The sequence below is a fragment of the Branchiostoma lanceolatum genome, chromosome 3 (assembly GCF_035083965.1).
Source record: "Branchiostoma lanceolatum isolate klBraLanc5 chromosome 3, klBraLanc5.hap2, whole genome shotgun sequence".
Classification (NCBI taxonomy): domain Eukaryota; kingdom Metazoa; phylum Chordata; class Leptocardii; order Amphioxiformes; family Branchiostomatidae; genus Branchiostoma; species Branchiostoma lanceolatum.
In genome coordinates, this window is record NC_089724.1 from 33,456,003 (window position 1) to 33,473,739 (window position 17,737).

A 17,737-nucleotide genomic window follows, 5' to 3' on the forward strand; every position below is an offset into this window, starting at 1 on the left:
ATAGAATCATAACAAATTCTTTAACGTCAAAATGACAAAGATAACTCGGCAGCAATATCATCATTATCAGCAAATATTTCAGTTAAAGTCTGAAATAAAGCATACCAATATGCACGGCAATAGACTAAATATGACCTGAAAATGGGTATAAATTTGCGAAAGCTGCTCTCTGTATAAACATTTTCATGTTTCTTATTCTTAAGTCCCTAATTTTTCTCTCTTGTGAATTTAGGATGGCGGGAAAAAGTGTCATCACCATGGTGATGACAGTGGGTCTTGTCGTCCTTCTGAGGGACCAGGCCATGGTGTCGTCTGCGCCAGCTGCGATGACTGTGAAAAAACCCGAAGTAACTCTGGAAACCATTGACGGTAAGTTTTTTTTCTATGCGTGAGCACCACTCGTGGTGGTATATAGGTCTTGTGGTTGTTGACTAAGACCCTAGAGTTAAAGTCCTCCCCTCACCAGATGGTGCATAAGGCAGCCCTGGACCACACAACTTTGTGCAAGTCACTACAGCAGGGGGCTAGTCCACTGGTAGTGGTGTGTGTTTAACTACCATACTCTTTCCAAAATCCTGAGTGCTAAGCAGAGAAAGCAGTATGTGCCACGTTTAGAGTCTTTGGTATGGCAAGGCTCACGACCTAACGTATACCTAGAGCTACTGAGTTCAACTCCCTAACAGGTCCCGATGTTGTGAGAATTTTGTCCCTCGACGCAGGTGTAAATGAGTGCCTAGCGTCGGATAGGGAAGTCCCTCGGACAAGACGTTAAGTAGAGGTCTTGTGTTTGAGGAGAGTCAAACCTCGAGCACGTTTAAGAGAACCCAATTCAATTATGGAAACGAGTAAGGGGCCTTTTCTCGATCTGATCATAAGTGGTTCAAATAAATCTGTCCGGACGTGTTTGTTCCCTTCAGTACAAGCTTGGTATGGTACGCCATGAGGTGGTTTACCGGGTACGCGATACAAACAAACAAACAAACAAACAAATGTCAAGCAAAAAAAAAACACTCCTCATCATTAAGTTAACGGCTGACCTATTTGTTAACTGGTCACTAGGTACCGTCCAGCACTGAAATAGGCTTTGATCTTAGACCTGAATCTATGTCTGTCAATGATTGTCACAATGTATTGAATGGAGTTACACAACTTCACTGTGTCAGCTAGGAAATTTGGTGGGTGTATTCTGTGAATGATTTGGTAGGTTCTAGAAGAGTCTTAGATAATGTTTAGAGATTTGCGAGGGCAGTACAATAGACATCTATCCTGACCCTCTTTTCGTTATCGTAGAAAACTGAAGAAACTTTTCATGTGCATTCAATGTATAGATAACGTGGTTATTTTCATTTCTAATTTTAATCTGAAGTTTCTTTTTCACCGGTGCCAGTTAATTGTAGATTGGTCATCAGGGCCCTATGCTTGAAAAGCCTGTTTTTCTAGACTACCTTTTCGAAAACTAAAAGAAACTTAACTTTGCGCAGCTTTTTGGTAATAAAAACCTGTGTCAAATTTCGTTTGCCTGAGTCAATAGAAATTTAGACCAGAAATAAAATCAATAAACAGCATGCATGTACGATTACTCTAGATTCAACATTTAAAATGGAAATTTTAAAATTGAACATTTCATATTTCAGCGATGAAAATAACGAATACATAAAATAGATATTTATCATTATACAAGCAAAATTTCATTTTCCTAAAAGAGGAAGACAAGGCAAAGTTTTTTGTACCAATGCCCGTATGCTAATCTACTGTCATGCCAAATTTTGCAGCACGGCTCAAGAAGACTGAAAAGCAGTTGGGAACATTGGAAAAGGTCGCTTATGGACCGGCTCTGGAGGAAACTCAAGAGTTAGTGGCCGGCGTAGAAGGTGAGTTTGTGTGTAAAGTTTACTTTCTTTAATCGTAATGTCCTTTTCAGTTTTCGTTGAAGAGATTCATCAGTCATGTGTGATTACAAGTTACTAGAATATTCTCCAATTAGTGACTTAAAAGGTAATAAAACACGTACTTCCAAATTTTCAATGTCTACTGTACATCTTGATCACCGAGTGCTTATTAGTTCTTGTGTGTTAACATGTTAGTTTTCAGGTTTTTTTGTGTAAACGTATAATTTTCAGTTTTTGTGTGTTAACATGTACTTTTCAGTTTGTGTGTCTTAACATGTACTTTTCAGTTTGTGTGTGTAATCGTGTACTTTTCAGTTTTTGTGAGTAAACTTGTACTTTTTGGGTTTTGTGTGTAAACGCAAACGTGTACTTTTCAGCTCTTGTGTGTTAAGATGTATTTTTGGTTTTTGTGTCTAAACGTGAACTTTTCAGTCTTTGTGTGTAAACGTGTACTTTTTTTAGTTTTTATGTGTAGAATTGTACTTTTGTGTGTTAACATGTTCTTTTTGGGGGGTTTGTGTGTAAACGCGTACGTGTACGTGTACTTTTCAGTTTTTGTGTGTGAACGTGAACTTTTTAGTTTTTCGTGTGTTTACATGTACTTTTGTTTTTTGTGTGTAAACTTGTACTTTTCAGTTTTTGTGTGTAAACGTGTACTTTTCAGTTTTTGTGTTAAAATGTTCTTTTGGTTTTTGTATGTAAACGTTTCCTTTTCAGTTTTTGTGTGTAAACGTGACCTTTTCAGCTTTTGTGTGTTAACATGTACTTGTTTGTTTTTGTGTGTAAACACATACGTGTACTTTTCAGCTTTTGTGTGTGAACGTGTACTTTTCAGCTTTTGTGTGTGAACGTGTACTTTTCAGTTTTGTTTGTAAACCTGTCCTTTTTAGCTTTTGTGTACATGTACTTTATGGGTTTTGTGTGTAAAAGTGTACTTATAGTTTTGCGTGCAAAGATGTCTTTTTCACTAGTCCGTCCTCCTCGCTGTGTTAGCCAATTACATTGCCTCGTGACCGTAGCTGGTGACGTGATTGGTTGGAAATTTCCCCTCCGGCAACGTGAGAAGGATTTTTGGTTGGCTGCGGTAGGCCGGTATTCCAGGGCTGTCTCTTGACATATTACTGTAGACCCGGTTAACCTGGCATGTGTAAGCTTATGGCCGAAACACTTATCAAAAACACCCAGAGCATTTTATAGGGCTTGAAAAGTTGAAATATTTTAGTTGTCGTTATCTTTATGAAATTGACATTTATGCCACTGTCTATCACATTTGCGTGCGAATTTCTTGCTCAAAAGCGGTACAAAAATAAGCTATATGACGATCTTTTAGTTTCACGCGCCTAGTGTAAATAGACCGGTACCATAGCCCAGCCCACCTCTGTCAAAACGTAGAAATGTAAATTAAAACATAAAGATGCAAATACTGATTTGAATGACATGCAATCTCATTGGTCGAAGCGCTAACTGTGATGGACAGTCAGGATCAGTCTATAGCCAAGGGCTTGGATTTTCTATGATCAGTTCCTCACCACACAACGACATCGTTTCTTTGCAGATTTGATGTCGATAAGTAATAGTATTGATATAGTGTTATTAAAACTTACTACATATAGGAATAATTAGAGTTTTTTATTCAAGTTTCAAACCTCATAAAATGCGTTTTATCGACTTTTTTTATAGCCGACGTGGATGGCATTGACAATCGAGTCACCGCCCTCGAATCGGTCGTCTCGGAGAATAAAGAAAAAGTCGATGAGCAGAACGCCGTCTTTCTCGGACGTCTGGGTAAGCTTGAGACCGACATGCAGGGCACCAAGGGGGAAGTCTCTGGATTGAAGAGTATGCAGACCAAGATGCGGGCTCTAGACGAAGAACAAGACAACTTGGCGGCACAAATCGCCGCTTTCGACGAGAAAATGGAGTTACTCGACGAGGTGGACACGATTGCTGGTAGAGTGGAGAGCCTGGAGAATAAGGTCGTCAGCGGGGCCCAACTGCACGAAGACCCGAAGAGCGTCGGCCAAACATCGGCTTCCAACTTCGATCTCGATGACCAATTGCACGAGGACCCGATGAATGTCGATAAAGCTCCGGCTTCAACCTCCGGCTTCGATATGAATGCTTTCATGGCGCAATTCCTAGAGGCTCTCGATATCCAGAACATAGTGGACAACGCAGTGGAGGAAGCGGTGGAAGGATTGGAAGGTCAAAGTGATGAACCAGGAGAACTGGAAGGTGAGTACCTTAGACTTATGCTATGGTCTCAATTAAAGAAAAGGAGCCCGGCCGTCAAGTTAACGGGCTGGTTTTGTTTTTGTTGTTATTGTTGCACTTTCGAGCATACACCTGGTGACAGATAGACGCCGTAAACTAATCGCAAGAACACCGGACAAAGGCTATGTATAGCACCTATATTCTCCAAGCAGAGGTTTCGGTCGAGTGGAATACTGGAGGCAGACGTAAAAAACCCGGCCACTACTACCCCACTCGGCCGAAACCTCTGCTTGGAGAATATAACACCTAATAGTATACGTATACGGGCACTGATGAAAATATGACCTCAGCATTATGTACCTGAGAAAAATATATTGCTTTTGAACTACGACAAGAATTCACCTTTCCTGTCGGCTCGCAAATTGGATGGATGTCCCCTATTACTTAACGTCTTTCCTCATTGGCTCTCGTCCCTACCCCCAAACCACTACCTCATTCGTCGCTATCACTTTCAGCGTATTCAGGGTGCCCTTCCAACCGAACCCCCAACCCAACCCTTCTTCTATTTTGAACAGGCCTAATATAATGTAAACATTTATATTCCTTTTCAGTAAGCAGTTTATAGTTTTTTTACGCTAAATCTCGTCATCTCCCAACTTCAGGTGTAAGTCTCAAGCGTCCAGCCTCTGCACGTGAAAGAACCCAACACACTTAGAGGCCAGGATGACCCGGTGTGCCTGGAACCTTGTTATTGCATGTTGAACGTCACATGGATGAGTAATTTGTCTTGTCTCCTCTCAAACGACCAGGAGAGTGCATAGTGAGAGAGGGATCGGCTTACCGTGGAAATACCTCCAAGACATCGACCGGGAGGACGTGCCAAAGCTGGGACAGCCAGACACCCCATCAACACGACAGAACCCCAGAGAATGTCCCGTGGGCCGGACTGGAGGGAAACTACTGCCGGAATCCGGACCAGGCGATTACACTTTGGTGCTACACCACGGACCCCGGTTGGAGATGGGACTGGTGTGTCATAGAGTCATGTGGTAAGGTTGGAATCCTAAAAGGGACTTTGTTTTATATATTTTTTTTTAAATTTCTCACCATGAAAAATGGGGGTATTGTTTTTGCTTGTTTGCTTGTCTGTCTCTCTCTCTCTCTCTCTCTGCGTGCGCGTGTGTGTTTGTCTGTGTGTGTGTGTGTGCATGTGTGTGTGTGTGTGTGTGTGTGTGTGTGTGTGTCTGTCTGTCTGTCTGTGTGTGCGTAATTGCTTGTACTTCCGGATTTATTGGCCAACAATATATAATATGCTTGATATATCCCAAAGTCAAGTTCTTACTTCAAGTTGTTTCACATGAGTCCGTCGTATTTATGGGATCTTCCAGTGTTTGCAACTTATGCCGTGTTGATGCCTTCTCACCTAATGATTGAATTACATGACGTCAGTGTTCCAATTTTCCCAAACAGAATGAATAGCACTTTTCAGACTGGATTTCGTGAGGAGGGAGGTCAAGGAAGTTTCCGTCGAATTTTAGAAAATTGACGAGTTAGTGGGCCTTGAATTCTGAAAGTTCCTTGAAATCCATCCGTAGGAAAGCCAGTTTGAAAAGCACTTATTCTTTCTGTTTGGAAAAATTTTGAACACTGACGTCATATAATTCAATCGTCAGGTGAGAAGGCACGGCATAAGTTGTTAACGGTGGAAGATCCCTGAGCTATGACGGAACTATGTGAAACGAGTAAGAATTTGACTTTGTGGTATATTTAGCATAGTATGGTAGGATTTTCAATTTTTTTTCGTGTGGCTTTCCTTTAACCTCTCTATTGTTCCCCGTGGTCTGATTTGGTTTATTTCTTTTTTTTCAGCTCCTTGTCCGGAAGATCAAACGCAGTGCGGGAGTGGCAAGTGTATTGACAACTCTCTGGTCTGTGACGGCATCGTCGATTGTCCCGATGAGTTTGACGAGAACTACTGCGAGGCCACGGACAACGTGGAGGCCACAGCCGAAAGTGTTGTGGATGTCACTAAGGAAGAGGAGGAGGAGGACCAAGGCTGCAAGTACCTCTGCGATGGAGACAAGTGCTTGATCGCCTCGCAATGGTGCAACGGAAAGGAAGAATGCGACGACGGCGCGGACGAATCTGACTGTAAAGACAGCGAGGGTTGCACCTTGGAGCAGTTTACCTGTGAAGGCGGAGACTGCATACTTGCCGAGTGGTACTGCGATGGCTTCTCCGACTGCGCAGACGCCTCTGACGAATTAGACTGCGATGATGAGATTGAGACGGATGAGGATAACGTTGAGTTGTTGGAGATCCCTGGAGACGAGACGCCGGAGGGGAACTCTGAGGATGCGGCCGCTTGTAAATCTGATCAGTTCTCTTGCGACGAGACGCGCTGCATCCACCCGTCTTGGGTCTGCGACGGTTACGACGATTGTGAAGACGAGACCGATGAATTGGGCTGTATCTGCACCTCCAATGAGTTCACGTGCGCCAACGGAGTCGACTGCATCCCGCTTACCTGGCAGTGCGACGTCGGTGAGGATTGTGACGACGGTTCGGACGAGGTCGACTGCCCCGAGGTCGAGTCCATTCGCTTCACCTGCGACAACGGGGAGAATATCCCCCTCGGCTTCCGATGTGACAACCAAAACGACTGCGGGGACGGGTCTGACGAGGCCGGGTGCAACATCACCATGCCGTGCGTCGACCGCTTCCGCTGCGCCAACGGCTACTGCATCCCGGACTCCTGGCGCTGCGACAACAAAGTCGACTGCGCCGACGGAACAGACGAAGAGGACTGCGGAGCGGGTGAGTTCAGTCCGTACGCTATGCCGTATTGTTTTTCCTTCGAGTTCAGGTGCGTCAGCTCGGGGCTGTGCATCTTTGGCCACGAACGCTGCGACGACCGACAAGATTGCGACGACGGCTCGGACGAGGAGGGTTGCGAAATTTGCAACGCGGAGGACAGCTTCTCCTGTGGAAACGGCCAGTGTGTGTATGAGAGCCAACGGTGCGACGACACGGAGGACTGTAGCAACGGCATGGATGAGATTGGATGCGGGTCAGACCCGGCGTCGTACGCGCGGAGGCCGTCCTGTGAAAGTCCTGACTTCCAGTGCACCAGTAGCGACAAGTGCATCCCCGCATCTTTTGTGTGTGATGGCTGGGATGACTGCGGCGGAGACATTGAAGACGAAGCAAACTGCCGTGAGTACAAATCGTTCTCATTACATCCATGAAAATGGAATAAAAATGGAGGATGATATAGTTTTTGATCTATTTGTCTCTGTGCGTGAGTGTCCTGCTCAATATCTTACAAATATCTAGTAGGTAGATTGCTATATTTGATATTGGGTACACGGGTTGACCCATTTTGCGCCACCTGGTAGCTGGCCTTGGTATTGCATCAAAACCAAGAAGATATGAGTGTTTCCTAAGAAGAAGAGCTTCATGGCATCTGGCAGTCTAAAGTGTGCCTAAGTGATTAGACCACCATAGGGGTCCTCCAGTGCACTGGAATGTTGTTGTTTATCTACTATGGAGTTTTTGTTTTGTTTTTGTACAGTTCACAAATACCTAATATAGACGAAATAATAAAGAAAATATGCTGAAAAGGGGTTGTACATGTCTGTACCTGCCATTAACATTAAGATTTGTTCACAAGAATATTTTCAATTTTTGCGCCAAAATCCTACATAGTGGGCCTTTAAAGAGGATAACTGAAGAAAGAAAGGATGCAGGGATAAAGACATAATTTGCATAATCATTGCGAACGTGCTATAATTCCTTTGTGGTAAATGAAGGAATTTTTTAAAATATTTGTTAGACATGTAAGTAATGCGTACATTTTGGTTGGATTCATTCGAATGATCTATGATAAAGTGTAAAATTTCCATATTCATCTCGGTAGTAAATGATAGGAATTTCATACATGCGACATGTGTGAGTTAGTTCAAGTTGTACATATCAAATAGATTGTGTAGCTGTGGAATTCATTTGCATGATTAAACAATTCAAGGTTTGAGGTTTCCGAAATCGTGTATGTTTTTTGTGTCTTTGTTTTCCTGTAGATCACATTGGACAATGTGGCCGCTATCGCTTCAAGTGTGAAAGCACCGGAGGGTGCCCCCTGGATAGCAAGAGATGTAACCAGCAAAAGGATTGCCCAAACGGAGAGGACGAGAAGGACTGTCGTGAGTCTTATTAGTGCATGTCATAAATACAGAATAAGTTTTACATCTATGTACAAATATATTAGGTAAATATATCAAAGAATGTTTAGACGCTCAAGCTAGTAGTGCACGTGATCCGGTAGACTCGGCATGTTGAATTATGTACATATTTTTTCATAACTTCTCAACGGTATAGTGTATCATCACCAAATTTGCAAGGAACAATAAACATGTAAATTTTTATCTCTCTTGAAATTTTCGTATCGTTATGACGTAGTATGACATAAATATGACGGCATTGACGTAATTTTATGGGCTAAAACCGTCAAAATAGGGAATTATCGTGATAGATAAAGGTATAGACCGATAATACAAAAAAAGTTATATTGATATCAAAGTCTGACAACACTTCTGTTGTTGATAGTAACCGTATTAGCGTAAACATGCCGTCAAAGGGTGACATCATATGTATTCCGTTATCCTTTGGGATACGCCATCTTCGATAGGCAATCTTGAAATTTTTGAAAACATTTTTTTTGGCAACGTGTTTCACCAGCACACAATGAAAATAGACTAGAAACGTTAGTTTGAAGGTGTTTTTTTGTTCAAAACATACCATGTAATGACGAATTTGAGGCGGAAGAAGCCTGTTTATACCTAATGATATTGGCCGCCATCTTGGATTTTGATCGATGACATCATCAAATTAGCATGATTTATGACAGTTACATTAGATTTCATGTGATATTAGAAATGTAGGAAAACATATGGCTGAACTAGAAAACCTAGTATCAAATACACTTAAATGTTCGCTACGTAACAACATTCTTTTGTATTTTTATTCACAGCGTGATATCCTGGCTAACAAGCTAACGAAGAGAAATGCTATTCTCGACTTGATTTGATCATCAAAAATCAAAAACCCTCCTACCAACAACATCCCCAAGTTGAAGAATGTCTGGCCACAACGCATTAGTATGGCATCCATTATAATTCGGTTTAAATGCATCCAGAGCATTTTATGAGGCTTGAAACTTGAATAAAAAAAACTCCAATGTCTAGTCATTCAGGACTACACATAGTAAGATTCAATAATACTATACCATTACATATCGACATTACAGGAGCAAAGAATGTCGTTGTGTGGTGAGAACTGATAGAAAATCCAAGCCCTAGTAGACTGATCGTGACTGTCCACCACAATTAGCGGTTCGACCAATGAGAGAGTGACTGCATGTCCGTGAAATATTTGCATATCTGTCTATTTACATCTGTCTAGGCGCGTCAAACTAAAAGATCACCATGTAGCTTTTTTGTGCCGCTTTTGAGCACTTTTGATAAGAAATCCGCGCGCAAATGTGGTAAACAGTGGCATTAAATGTCAATTTCATAAAGAGTAAGCTAGGGTATTTCCAGTTTCCAAGCCTCATAAAAGGCTCTGGGTGCCTTTAAGAAGTGCTAGGGGCTATTTCCGAAAGGTTAGGCCCTGAAACTTTTTTTCTAGACGAAACTAGTATATTGAGTTGCTTGAGAATTATCCAGTTGCATGATTTTTATTCAACTTGGATTATGTAGTGTTCTACCTTGATGTCTTACTTTAATCTACCGATATGTGCTTGGCCCTATTTTCTCTTGTCTGGTAATGCCATACTGATTTGATTATATGGATGAATTCGTCTGGCCACCCAGTTTATACGAGCTTGTGAAAAAAAAATTGCCTTCATTAAGAAATGTAAAAGGTCAGGAAAGTTAAACAAATGACATACAAACAATGGTATGCCAATAAAGTCTTTAATGTTGTTCTTTCACATCTCCTTCTTTGCCTTTGAAATATATTTTGGCATTCAGCAACATCAGCATTCTATGTTTTATGGCTTATTTTTGCTTATTTTGCATATTCTTCGTACGATTAACAATATGGTCGCAATTTTTTTTTTTTTTGGAAACGGACAAAAATTCATGCGCGCGCGGATGTCATCCACGTACTTAAGTCAGTGTGGCGTATTTGATAATATATGAGTTTTGTGGTACATAATATTCTTTGTGACGACAAGGGTTCCAGCCATAGCTGACCATGAAAAAAGGAAATGTATTTTTGTTTATTATGTGTGATGTGTCATTTTGATGGTTTTCGCAACGGTTGCATTGGTCGTACGATTTTTTTTTTCTGGTGAGATTTTCAGCAGAACAGTGGACATCATCTTTTACAAGAGAGTTAAATTTTGTATAACATATTCACGACAGTCCCAGGACTGTCGTAAGCCTATCGTACGACTTATATAACCGGGCCTATTTACTTGAGTTTTGTGGTTTTATCTTGTAATAAACGGAACTTTGTATGTTTTGTGGTTAAAGGAAGATACTTTTGCTCAAAAATTACTTTCTTGAGTTTTGTGGTTTTATCTTGAAATAAACGGAAATGTGTATGTTTTGTGGTATACTAATATACTATACCAAGGAAAATACTAATGCTCAAAAAATCACTTCTGCTTGTAATAGACGGAAACATGTATGTGTTTTCTTGTGACTTGAAATGTTCGACCGTGTTTTGTGTTTGTGTGTATAAAACATATAACATGTGTAATACAAACTTTTGTTCCCAATCATATAGCCAAGTTTCTTTTCTTTTGTCGTATGTATCTTTTGATTTGTTTCTGAAGGTTATGTTTGTGATCTTACAGTACAAGGGCATCGTCACACGTTTGTTAGCAAATCTGATTTTGACATGCCCAAATACAATACTGTTGTGTCAACTCAATGTTTGGTAAAATATGATGTACTGCTTTGTTTGGTTTCATTACTTTAGTCAAACAAATATATTATGAAAATGTATACAACATATAACTCATTTCATGTAGGTGAAATTAGATTAGATCAGATTACTAGACATAAGTGCGTATGGTCAGAATTACACAGTTCTAGCCTAGCTCGCTCGATCTGTGGAGACCGGAACAAACGGCCCTCTATCAAACCCGTACATCTTGTAAGCCTTTACCGGCGCCTGACTGTCCAGGCTACCTTGAGTTCGCATGTTCACCTCACTCGCAGGCATATCTCCGTGGCCACATTCTCTCTAGAACACGCTAACATAAATGTTGTAAGCGTTGGCCGGCGCCTGATGGTCTAGGCTAACATGAGCAAGACCAGTTTTAAAGGCAACCAAAGCAGTATTAGGGCAAAAAAATGGAGCTAAAAAAATGCTGAAATCATAATGATAATGACATTTACTAACGCTGTTTAGCACATTTGTGCAATAACTTCATACTTTTAGCATTTTAAAACCATGCAAAACATGCCATACAATGATCCCCTTAGTTTCGCGAGCCTACAAAAACCCTGGTGACAATTTTATTTCGCGAGCCTACAAAAACCCTGGTGACAATTTTAAGTGAGTTATCATATCACAACAGCATCGTATTTTTTTAATTATTGACGTTGCTTTACATTGTGATACAGTGTTATTATCTTCGCCGAGTACTTGTACTCGGAGAAGATTTTGTTTTCGGTTGAAAAATCTGTTGGGTGGGTCTTTATGTATGTCAGGAGCATAACTCAGGAAAGCTTCAATGAATCTTTATGATTTTTGGTAGGTGTGTAGTGGTTGTGCAAAGAAAGGTCAAGTATAAAAATGGTTTACCTGGCGTTTTCCAACAGTACTGCAGCAGACTTTGCATTTTTTTGTGTTTGTATGTAGGCAAAAAAAGTGACGGAAACGTTGATGGATCTTCGTGATTTTTTGCAGGTGTGTAGATGTTGTAGAAACAGAGGTCAAGTTCAAAAATGGTTTCCCTTGCATTTTCCGTCGGTACTGCAGCTGGCTTTATATGTGTGTGAATTTGTATGTCGCCAGCATAACTCGAGGTGCTGTTGACGGCTGTGCATGATATTCATTTGGTAGGTAGGAGTGTTAAAGAGGAAGGTCAAGTTCGATAATGGGCCTCCTAGCGGATAAGTAAGGTACTGCAGCTGAGTTTTAAATTTTGTGGTCGAATTTTCTGGAAGTGCCAGGTTCATGATTTTTCACCAATACATAGGGTCTGGAACAGGGAATAGGTGGTGTAAGTTTGGCCCCCCTAGCAGCTTGTTTGGACCTGCAGTTGCCGTTTTTGTTGAAACCTTTGGAGGCTAATAACTACAGAAGGGGTTGACGGATCGTCGTGATTTTTGGTATTTAGATAGCTTGGGTAATGTTTTACATAATCAAATACATATTATGAAAACCAGGAACTAATTTGCATAATAAATGCAGAAAGTTTATCTATCCGCTTAAAGTTTGTGGTCGAATTTTTTGCAGGTACTAAGGTTATGATTTTTTGAGTGGTAGATAGATCTTGGGGCAGAGAGTACGTGATGTAAGTTTGGGCCCCCTTGCGGCTTGCCTTAAAGTGCAGTGGTCCTATTTGTTTGTAACTTTTGAGGAGGAATAACTCAAGCAGGGGTTGATGGATTATTCTTGTATTTGGTTTATATGTTCCTTAGGTGATGATCAACATAATGATATGCTCATTATGCAGATCATGACCTACTTTACATCATAATTGGCATATATAGGACTGCCGCACCATAGTACGCGGCTTGTGTTAGTACACACCTGGCGTCCAGAATCTAGGTCAACAGCTGGCGTCCTGAATCTAGGTCAACAGCTAGCTTACTAGCTGGGCAATTGAAAAAAACAGGACTAAAATGTATCTGTTATGTTTGGTATGAAGATTTAAAAGTGGATCTTACGATTGACGTAACATTGTAATTATGCCAAACAGGACCTAATTTGCATGATTAATGAAATGTTTTGAAATGCGCTGAGTTCTATGTTTGTGCCCGTTCATATGCATGTAAGTCGTATTCTAGTCTTTGTGAAAGCTTGTATCAAGGTCTGTATATTGTTCTGTTACTAGGGCTAACCCTTTGTAATAGCCTTAGCCTTTGGTAGCCCTGGCTGTACTTATCTACAGCCGAAAAAACAAATAAAAACAAATCACCTTTGAAAACTGTGTCATCCTTCACTGAGAAAGAGAGGCTAGTAATTATCGATTATAATCGAATTCGAAATATCAATTATTCAAATGACCTCTTTTTGATTATTGCTGAGATTATACTAAGATAATAACACTATGCTCGTAAATGACAGGACTTTTTATATTCATGTTGGGCATTTTGAAATAGCTGAATCTGATCATTGACATAGCCAAGCCAAGTTAAACAATAAGATGCTGATTATGCAAAACAGGGTCTAATATTTGATAGAGTTATGCTACTTCACTACGTTTCGAAAATCCATCCAGTTTTTTTGCGTATCTTATGACCTGGATGTCTAACCGTCATTGACATTCCATGAGAGGACTTTCAGACCTGTGGCATATCAAGCCATTGAGAAAGAGGGGAACATTGATAGATATTATTTAAGCAAATAAAGACTTGAATTTAGTTATTGTTTGGAAAAATGGCTATGTAATGCCATATTGGTAAATGGCGGGAATTTGGTACTTACATCTGTCGGTACAATTCATATTATTTGGCGAAGATATGAGGTCGTGGAACTCTAGTTTAAACTAATCCTGTACAGAAATGACTAAACAAATTGACTTTCAAAATCCGATTTTTTGGCCCTAATATTGCTTGGGTTGCCTTTAACCTCGCTCGCAGACATATGTCCGAGGCAACTAGGACAAAAACACTCTTTACTATACCTCTATACATATTGTAAGCCTTGGCAGACGGCTTATGGTTCAGGCTAACTTAAATCTGAATACACGCACGGCAAGTTTTAACCTCGCTCGCAGACATATCTTCGCGGCGACCGAATTCAAATAACACTCTCTCATATAAACTCCGTACATATTGTCAGCTTTGCCGGCGCCTGATTACCCAGGCTACCTAAAGCTTACATTTACGCATGGCCAGCTTTAACCTCGCTTCCAGGCATATCTCCGTGGCGACGGGATACAAACAACGCTTTCTAATATAAACTCCGTACATGTTGTCCGGCTTGGTCGACGCCTGATTACCTAGGCTACCTAAAGCTGACATTTACGCATGACCAGTGTTAACCTCGCTTCCAGGCATATCTCCGTGGCGACCGGATACAAACAACACTCTCTTATATAAACTCCGTACATGTTGTCCGCCTTGGTCGACGCCTGATTACCCAGGCTACTTAAAGCTTTCATTTACGCATGGCCAGCTTTAACCTCGCTTCCAGGCATATCTCCGTGGCGACGGGATACAAACAACGCTCTCTAATAAAAACTCCGTACATGTTGTCAGCCTTGGTCGACGCCTGATTACCCAGGCTACTTAAAGCTTTCATTTACGCATGGCCAGCTTTAACCTCGCTCGCAGGCATATCTCCGTGGCGACCGGGTACAAACAACGCTTTCTAATATAAACTCCGTACATGTTGTCAGCCTTGGTTGACGCCTGATTACCTAGGCTAGCTAAATCTTTCATTTACGTATGGTCAGTGTTAACCTCGCTTCCAGGCATATCTCCGTGGCGACGGGATACAAACAACGCTTTCTAATATAAACTCCGTACATGTTGTCAGCCTTGGTTGACGCCTGATTACCTAGGCTAGCTAAATCTTTCATTTACGCATGGTCAGTGTTAACCTCGCTTCCAGGCATATATCCGTGGCGACGGGATACAAACAACGCTTTCTAATATAAACTCCGTACATGTTGTCCGGCTTGGTCGACGCCTGATTACCTAGGCTACCTAAAGCTGACATTTACGCATGACCAGTGTTAACCTCGCTTCCAGGCATATCTCCGTGGCGACCGGATACAAACAACACTCTCTTATATAAACTCCGTACATGTTGTCCGCCTTGGTCGACGCCTGATTACCCAGGCTACCTAAAGCTTTCATTTACGCATGGCCAGCTTTAACCTCGCTCGCAGGCATATCTCCGTGGCGACCGGGTACAAACAACGCTTTCTAATATAAACTCCGTACATGTTGTCAGCCTTGGTTGACGCCTGATTACCTAGGCTAGCTAAATCTTTCATTTACGTATGGTCAGTGTTAACCTCGCTTCCAGGCATATCTCCGTGGCGACGGGATACAAACAACGCTTTCTAATATAAACTCCGTACATGTTGTCAGCCTTGGTTGACGCCTGATTACCTAGGCTAGCTAAATCTTTCATTTACGCATGGTCAGTGTTAACCTCGCTTCCAGGCATATCTCCGTGGCGACGGGATACAAACAACGCTTTCTAATATAAACTCCGTACATGTTGTCCGGCTTGGTCGACGCCTGATTACCTAGGCTACCTAAAGCTGACATTTACGCATGACCAGTGTTAACCTCGCTTCCAGGCATATCTCCGTGGCGACCGGATACAAACAACACTCTCTTATATAAACTCCGTACATGTTGTCCGCCTTGGTCGACGCCTGATTACCCAGGCTACTTAAAGCTTTCATTTACGCATGGCCAGTCTTAACCTCGCTTCCAGGCATATCTCCGTGGCGACGGGATACAAACAACGCTTTCTAATATTAACTCCGTACATGTTGTCAGCCTTGGTCGACGCCTGATTACCCAGGCTACTTAAAGCTTTCATTTACGCATGGCCAGTGTTAACCTCGCTTCCAGGCATATCTCCGTGGCGACCGGGATACAAACAACGCTTTCTAATACTAGAGTTCCACGAACACATTATCTTCGCCAAATAATCAAGGCTTATCATGGAGAGTGATTAATATTTACGTGCTTATCACCCCCTGCAAATTTGATCATGCACCATACCATTTAAAAGTTATGATTGGGCGAATGAGTCCAGTCTAGATAGTGTTTAAAATCATTTGGTGGTACAGGACTAGTATATGTGTAGAGTGTGCTGATATATGTTATAACTGGTCATGAAAAATATGAGTATGTTGATATTATATGGGCCACAAATGTTCGATATTGCAGTGTTGAAAGTTGAAAGTGATGATGAAATAGTACAGTCAATACATATGAATAGAATAAATCTGTCGCGTTTTTAGGTGTTTTTAGTCAGGCTATCTATTTTGTCCCCATTTCGTTATGTCGCCAACCGTTTTGAAAAAAACCAGCAGGACCCACACCTCTGCTTGGAGAATAGTTTATTTATTTGACCTACATGTACGTTTATGCAAGGCCATTTGTTTACATGACCTGACACTGTCCCATGTCCCATTGAAATGCAGTCGGTTAACAAACTTTCCTTACAAATTATGCAAATTAGCTCCTGATTTGCATAATTAGTCGTTGATAATGTAAATCACCATCTGAGCTCTCTACATACCAAAACATCTCGACGATCTGTTGACCCCTTCTCAAGTTATTCATGTCCGAATGTCAAAACAAAAACACCCACTGCAGTTCTTAACAAGCCGCTAGGGGGCCAAAATTTACAGAACTTACTTTCTGTGGCAAGAACTATCTACCAAACAAAAATCGTGACCATAGCACTTTCAGAAAATATGCCCCTAAATTTTGAAGCTCCGCTGCAGTGCCTTAGGTACTCGCTAGAAGGCCCATTATCGAACTTGACCTTCCTTTCTGTAAACCCTACCCATCCACTAAATATCATACTGATCCATCAACAGCTTCTCGAGTTATGCTGGCGACATACAAATACACATCCACACAAAGCCCGATGCAGTACCGACGGAAAATACCAGGGGAACCATTTTTGAACTTGACTCCCGTTTCCACAACATCTACACACCTGCAAAAAATCATGAAGATCCATCAACGTTTCCGTCACTTTTTTGCCTACATACAAACACAAAAAAATGCAAAGTCCGCTGCAGTACTGTTGAAAAACGCAAGGTGAACCATTTTCGAACTTGACCTTCCTTTGCACAACCACTACACACCTACCAAAAATGATAAAGATTCATTGAAGCTTTCTTGAGTTATGCTCCTGACATACATTCAGACCCACCCAACAGATTTTTCAACCGAAAACATAATCTTCTCCGAGTACAAGTACTCGGCGAAGATAATAAACTCCGTACATGTTGTCAGCCTCGGTCGACGCCTGATTACCCAGGCTACCTAAAGCTTACATTTACGTATGGCCAGTTTTAACCTCGCTTCCAGGCATATCTCCGTGGCGACGGGATACAAACAACCCTCTCTAATATATACTCCGTACATGTTGTCAGCCCTCGTCGACGCCTGATTACCCAGGCTACATAAAGCTTACATGTACGTATGGCCAGCTTTAACCTCGCTCGCAGGCATATCTCCGTGGCGACCGGGTACAAACAACGCTTTCTAATATAAACTTCGTACATGCTGTCAGCCGTGGTCGACGCCTGATTACCTAGGCTAGCTAAAGCTTTCATTTACGCATGGCCAGTGTTAACCTCGCTTCCAGGCATATCTCCGTGGTGACGGGATACAAACAACGCTTTCTAATATAAACTCCGTACATGTTGTCAGCCCTCGTCGACGCCTGATTACCCAGGCTAC

The 17,737-nt window shown here is 41.6% G+C and overlaps 1 protein-coding gene across 1 annotated transcript; it reads left to right on the top strand.

Moving 5' to 3' along the window:
* Positions 1 to 236: 236 nt before the first annotated feature.
* Positions 237 to 9,761, top strand: LOC136431501 (sortilin-related receptor-like). Its single transcript, XM_066422892.1, has 7 exons — positions 237 to 369; positions 1,773 to 1,871; positions 3,570 to 4,124; positions 4,913 to 5,152; positions 5,973 to 7,319; positions 8,183 to 8,305; positions 9,133 to 9,761. The coding sequence occupies exons 1-7, from the start codon at positions 258 to 260 to the stop codon at positions 9,135 to 9,137; spliced, it is 2,481 nt and encodes an 826-aa protein (XP_066278989.1). The 5' UTR covers positions 237 to 257; the 3' UTR covers positions 9,138 to 9,761.
* Positions 9,762 to 17,737: the final 7,976 nt, after the last annotated feature.